This window comes from Salvelinus sp. IW2-2015, unplaced genomic scaffold (genome assembly GCF_002910315.2).
Source record: "Salvelinus sp. IW2-2015 unplaced genomic scaffold, ASM291031v2 Un_scaffold9835, whole genome shotgun sequence".
In the NCBI taxonomy this organism is placed as follows: Eukaryota; Metazoa; Chordata; class Actinopteri; order Salmoniformes; family Salmonidae; genus Salvelinus; species Salvelinus sp. IW2-2015.
The window spans coordinates 1-6,653 of NW_019951093.1; the positions used below are offsets into that span (position 1 = coordinate 1).

Sequence of the window (6,653 nt, forward strand, 5' to 3'; positions counted from 1 at the left end):
TATAGATAATGACCACAGCATTGTCCAGCTTGGTTCATCTATAGATAATCGACCACAGCATTGTCCCAGTTGGTTCATCTATAGATAATGACACAGCATTGTCAGCTTGGTTATTATAGATTAATGACCACAGCATTGTCAGATGCTTGGTTTCATCTATAGATAATGACCAAGCCATTGTCCCAGCTTGGTTCATCTATAGATAATGACACAGCATTGTCCAGCTTGGTTCATCTATAGATATGACACAACAGATTGTCACAGCTTGGTTCATCTATGATAATGACACCACGCATTGTCCAGCTTGGTTCATCTATAGATATGACCAACAGCTCAGTTTGTCTCAGCTTGGGTTCAGCTATAGATAATGACCACAGCATTGTCCCAGCTTGGTTCATTCTATAGATATGACGGCACAGCATTGTCCGCAGCTTTGGTTCAGCTATAAGTAATGACAAAATTGTCCAGCTTGGTTATCTATAGATAATGGACGCACAGCATTGTCCGCAGTTTGGTTCATCTATAGATATGCACAGCGATTGTCCAGCTTGGGTTCATCTATAGATAATGACCAAAGCCATTTGTCACCAGCGCTTGGTTCTCTTTAGATAATGACGACAGCATTGTCCCAGCTTGGTTCATCTATAGATAATGACCACAGCATTGTCCAGCTTGGTTCATCTATAGATAATGACACAGCATTGTCCCAGCTTGGTTCATCTATAGATATGACCACACATTGTCACAGCTTGGTTCATCTGATAGATAATGACACGCAATTGTCCCAGTTTGGTTCATCCTATAGATATATGACCACGCATTGTCCCAGTTGGTTTCATTACAGAGGTACGGGTAAATGAACATGACATTTAGCATTGTCCTACCCACCTTCGTACCTTAGGGTGTAACTAACCCGCCCACCATTGTCCTCCAGGGTGTATCCTAACCCACGCCAGTTGTCCTCTAGGGGAATCCTCTCCTTGAGGTGAAGCTGTAACCTAACCCACGCCACACTTGCCCTCTAGGGTGTATACCTAACCCACCCACTTGGTCGCTCTAGGGTGTATCCTAACCCACCACTTGTCCTCTCGGGTGTATCTAACCCACCCACACTTGTCCTCTAGGGTGTATCCTAACCACCCACGCTTGTCCTCTAGGGTGTATCCTAACCACCCACCTTGTCCTCTAGGTGTGTAACCTAACCTACCACCTTGTCTCTTAGGTTAACCTAACCACCCACTGTTTCTAGGGTGTAACCTAACCCACCACCTTGTCCTCTAGGGTGTAACCTAACCAGCGCCACCTTGTCCTCTAGGGCAGACATCCTCTCCTTGAGGTGAAGCTGTATCCTAACCCACCTACCTTGGTCCTCTAGGGTGTATCCTAACCCACCCACACTTTGTCCTCTAGGGTGTATCCTTAACCACCCACCTTGTCCTCTAGGGTGTTATAAACTACACCTACCCACCTTGTTCCTCTAGGGTGTTAACCTAACCCACCCACCTTGTCTCTAGGGTGTTTCTAACACCCACTTGGTCCTCTAGGGTGTAACCTAACCCACCACCTTGTCCTCTAGGGTGTATCCTAACCACCACCTGTCTCTAGGGTGTATCCTAACCCCACCCCTTGTCTCTAGGGCAGACTCCTTCCTTGAGGTGAAGCTGTATCCTACCCACCCACCTTGTCCTTCAGGGGTGTAGTCTAACCCACCCACCTTGTTCCTCTAGGGTGTTTCCTAACCCACCCACCTTGTCCTCTAGGGTGTATCCTAACCCACCCACCTTGTCCTCTAGGGTGTAACCTAACCCACCCACCTTGTCCTCTAGGGCAGACATCTCCTCTTGAGGTGAAGCTTCGTAGTCGTTAAGCGCCACGCCACCTGTGTCCTGGCGTGAGGCGCAGAGCATCCTTCGTCCTTGAGGTGAGCTGTAGGTCTGAACCCACCCCCTTGTTCCTCCAGGGGTTAACCCACCGTGTCTCTAGGGTGTTATCCACCCACCCACCTTGTCCTCTAGGGTGTATCTGAAGCCACCCTGTGTCTCTAGGATGTTCCTAACGCCACCCACCTTGTCCTCTAGGGTTCAGACCATCCTGCATCCTTGAGGTGAAGCTTATCCTAACCACCCCCTTGTCCTCTAGGGCAGACATCCTCCTTGAGGTGAAGCTGTATCCTAACCCACCCACCTTGTCCTCTAGGGCAGACATCCTCGTCCTTGAGGGTGAAGCTGTACCTACTCCACCCACCTTGTCCCTCAGGGCGTTTTCCTAACCCAACCACCTTGTCTCTAGGGTGTTCTAACCCACCCACCTTGTCCTCTAGGGCAGACATCCTCTCTTGAGGTGCAGCTGTAACCTAACCCACCCACTTGTCCTCTAGGGTGTTTCCTAACCCACCACTTGTCTCTAGGGCAGACATCCTCTCTTTGAGGTGAAGCTGTAGCCTCTCGTTGGACTCTGACAGCAGCTTGTCCACCGTCTCCGACAGAGCGCCTGTTGTGCTCCTCGTTCATCTTCTCCCTCTGGCGCGCCTTCACAACACAACACTATCAGAAAAGCTCCCAGACAGAGCAGAAAAACTACCGGTTCTTTATGAAAGGAAACATTTCACAACACACATTTTAATTGTTTTCTTTCCATTTTCTGTTATTAATGGATTTTTGTTGTTATGAGGTAAAATCTTCAATTACTTATTTGAATGAGAATAAGGGTGAATATATTGTCTACAATGAAAATACAATGTTAAAATCAGACAATCCTTGGCGAGAAGGTGGGTGGGTGGGTTAAAATCAGACAAATCCAATGACCACATCTGTAAACATTCACAACTTCTGCCCAACAACACAGACTGACTGGCCAGACAGACGACCTTTGACCCTATCCGTCTCACCCTGAGCAGTTCCTGGTTCTTCTCCTCCAGCTGAGTCTCCATCTGCCTCACCCTCTCCTCCACGTTGCCATGACGCTCCTCCGCCTGCGGGACAGACAGAGTCAAACACCTCATCCTTGCAAAAAAAAAAAAAAAACATTCCCTAAGCTCTACCCTTTAGGACTTTGTACAGATCTGAGAGGGCTGGGTCGGTAAGAGGACTGGAGAAGTTGAAGAGGGCTGGGTCGGTAAGAGGACTGGAGAAGTTGAAGAGGGCTGGCTAGGTGTGTAAGGTTCTTTCAGATCAATACAAATGAACCTGGAGAAGGATGGAACTGAAAAGGCCCAGTCAGAGGCTTGGTACCATATAGGTTCATGTTAGGGGTTATATGGGGGGGTTGAGGTGCCCATCTACCCACAAACACCAGCACCAAGAACCAACTACAGCCAGCCAGTAGCAGCCATGCACCAGCAGAGACAGGGGACATGACAGAGGGACACGGAGCAGTACAGCCAAGCCCCATAAAAGCACCATGACTACATTCCAGACAGAATACACAGACTAGAAACAAGGGGATCTGAGGGGGGAAGAAGGGGAAACTGTTCTCATGTTAATGGCTCTACAGTGTGCTTAGACAAATGTGGAAAGGGGAGAGAGTTACTGGCTAAAGGGAAGTATACTGTAGCAATCCAGCGCGGGGTGATCCAAAGTAACCAAGAACATTTGAACATTAAAATAAAAAGTTAATCAACATGCCAGCGCGGGTTTGGAAAAGTCAATTAGTCCGGAGAAAGCGGTCTCCTTAGTGTCTGGGCACTATTCTAAAACCCTGGTAGGGGGGGGTTCCTAGACCCTCCCAAATTAAGTAGCACTTCCTGTTTGTGTCAGATCATAAACTATTATTAGAGGCTGGGGGAGAGGAGTTGTGCACAGAAATACACTTTAAACATAGATCAGCAGTGCCAAGCTAAGCAGGCAGAGTTAGACCACTGGGCGGGGGTAAGAGATGGGGCTGGGGTGTGAGGGTATTGGGGGAGGTTTAGGGGTGATTGTAGCCAGTGTACCTTCCTCTGTGTCTTGGCGTCCTTAGAGCTCGAGGTGTCAGGCTAGGGAGGTTGGGGAGGAGGGGGGGGGGGAAAGGTTGAGGACAGACCAAACGAGGAACAGAGAGGAGAAGACGACAGTGTGAGAGATGAGAGCAAGAGAGAGAGCAAGAGGTACTTTAGGACAAGAGGGAATAGAGTTTTAGTGCAGCTAAATACCGCGGACCGGCAGATCAGGACTAAAGACCGAACTGGCAGACAGGACTAAAGACCGCAGACTGACAGACAGGACTAAAGACCGCAGACCCTCCTGAGACACTCCGCTCCATTGCCCATCCTTTCCCCGTGTGTGTGGTGTGTGTGTGTGTGTGTGTGTGTGTGTGTGTGTGTGTGTGTGTGTGTGGTGTGTGTGTTGTGGTGTGTGTGTGTGTGTGTGTTGTGTGTGTGTGTGTGCTGTTTTCGTTACTTCGTTCCTCTAACTTTCTCATTCATCATTATTCAGGATCCATTCATGATTATCCATAATCGTGGTAGCATCCACATTTAAATAATAGAAACGTTTAGAAACATATTCTGTTCCTATTTACATAAAGTGACACGATACGTAGTTCACAATTCCGTTTCTATTGGGTCAAAAACGTAATCTGAAACACAACCTTAAACAAACTTAAAATGCATCCAAGAGGTTTGTAGTCACCAGCTCATGTATTCATTGTGTGCTAGGAATATGGACCAAATACTAACCTTTGACTACTTAGGACACTAGAAGGGAATTTGTTTAAATATTTAGGAAGAAAAAAAACACATTCAAATGGGGGCGACTATATACAGGGCATTCGGGAAAAAATATTCATGACCCCCCTTGACCTTCCACATTTTGTTACGTTACCAGCCTTATTCTAAAATTGATTAAAAAATATATTTTTCCCCTGATCAATCTACACACAATACCCCATAATGACAAAGCAAAAAAACGTTTTTTTTTGTGCATTTTGCAAATGTGTATATATAAAATAAATAAAACATAAATAACTTATTTACATAAGTATTCAGACCCTTTCATGAGACTCGTGATTGAGCTCTGGTGCATCCTTTTCCATTGATCATCCTTGAGATGTTCTACAACTTGATTGGAGTCCACCTGTGGTAAATTCCAATTGATTGGACATGTATTTGAAAGGCACACACCTGTCTATATAAGGTCCCACAGTTACAGTGCATGTCAGAGCAAAAACCAAGCCATGAGGTCAAAAGGAATTGTCCGTAGAGCTCCGAGACAGGATTGTGTCGAGGCACAATCTGGGAAGGATGCCAAAAAGATATCTCTCTCCATCTCTTTCCTCTCTTCCTTTTAACTCTTTAAGAGCAGGCGTTAAGTGTAGAACCTGTCACTGTCACTGCCACACCACCCAGCTACCTCCACCCAGCTACCTCCACCCAGCTACTCCACCCAGCACCTCCGCCCAGCTACTCCACCCAACTCCCAGCTACCGCTACCAGCTACCCCACCCACCACCCAGCTACCTCCACCAACCACCCAGCTACCTCCACCCACCACGCCACTACCCCACCCAGCTACCTCCACCCAACCCCACCGCTTACCCACCCAGCTACCTCCACCTCCAGCCAGCTCCACCCCAGCTACCTCCACCCAGCTACCTCCACCACTACCTCACCCAGCTACCTCCACCCAGCTACCTCACCCAGCTACCTCTACCCCAGCTACCTCTACCCACTACCCTCTACCCAGCTACCTCTACCAGCTACCTCACCCAGCTACCTCTACCCAGCTACCTCTACCCAGCTAACCTCCACCCAGCTACCTCCACCCAGCTACCTCCACCCAGCTACCCTCCACCCAGCTACCTCCACCCAGCTACCTCCACCCAGCACCTACCACCCAGCTACCTCCACCCAGCTACCTCTACCCAGCTACCTCCACCCAGCTACCTCCACCCAGCTACCTCTACCCAGCTACCTCCAACCCAGCTACTCCACCTAGCCCTCTAGCTACCTCCCAGCTACCTCCACCCAGCTACCTCCACCCCAACCACCCAGCTACCTCCACCCACCCAACCACCCAGCTACCTCCACCCCACCAACCACCAGCTACCATCCACCCAGCTACCTCCACCCAGCTACCTACCAACCCCCAGCACCTCCACCCAGCACCTCCACCCCACCCCAGCTACCTCCACCCAGCTACCTCCACCCAAACCCCAGCTACCTCCCCCACCACCCAGCTACCTGCTACCTCCACCCAGCTACCTCCACCCAGCTACCTCCAGTCTTCTGTGTATTGTCATTAAGTCCTGTCTAGTAATCTCTGCTGAAGTCCTGTCTGTCAGTGCCGCGGTCTTTAGTCCTGTCTGTCTGCGGTCTTTAGTCCTGTCTGTCTGCAGTCTTTAGTCCTGTCTGCCAGTCGCGTCTTTAGTCCTGTCTGTCAGCTTCTGCGGTCTTTTAGTCCGTCTGTCAGTCTGCGGTCTTTAGTCCTGTCTGCCAGTTTCGGTCTTTAGTCCTGATCTTGCCGGTCCGACCGGTATTTAGTCCTGTCTGCCAGTTCGTCTTTATCCTGTCTGACGTTCGCGTCTTTAGTCCTGTCTGTCATGTCTGCGGTCTTTAGTCCTGTTCTGTCAGTCTGCGGTCTTTAGTCCTGTCTGTCAATCTGCGGTCTTAGTCCTGTCTGTCAGTCTGCTGTCTTTAGTCCTGATCTGCCAGTTCGGTCTTAGCCTGATCTGCCATC

At 49.2% G+C, this 6,653-nt stretch overlaps 1 protein-coding gene across 1 annotated transcript; it reads left to right on the forward strand.

The window, feature by feature from the left end:
* The first annotated feature begins 4,582 nt into the window (after positions 1-4,582).
* LOC139027325 (uncharacterized) lies at positions 4,583-5,912 on the forward strand. The gene is made up of 2 exons (XM_070442444.1): positions 4,583-4,595; positions 5,275-5,912. Exons 1-2 carry the CDS (start codon positions 4,583-4,585, stop codon positions 5,910-5,912), a joined length of 651 nt encoding a protein of 216 aa, XP_070298545.1.
* The last annotated feature ends 741 nt before the right edge of the window (positions 5,913-6,653 follow it).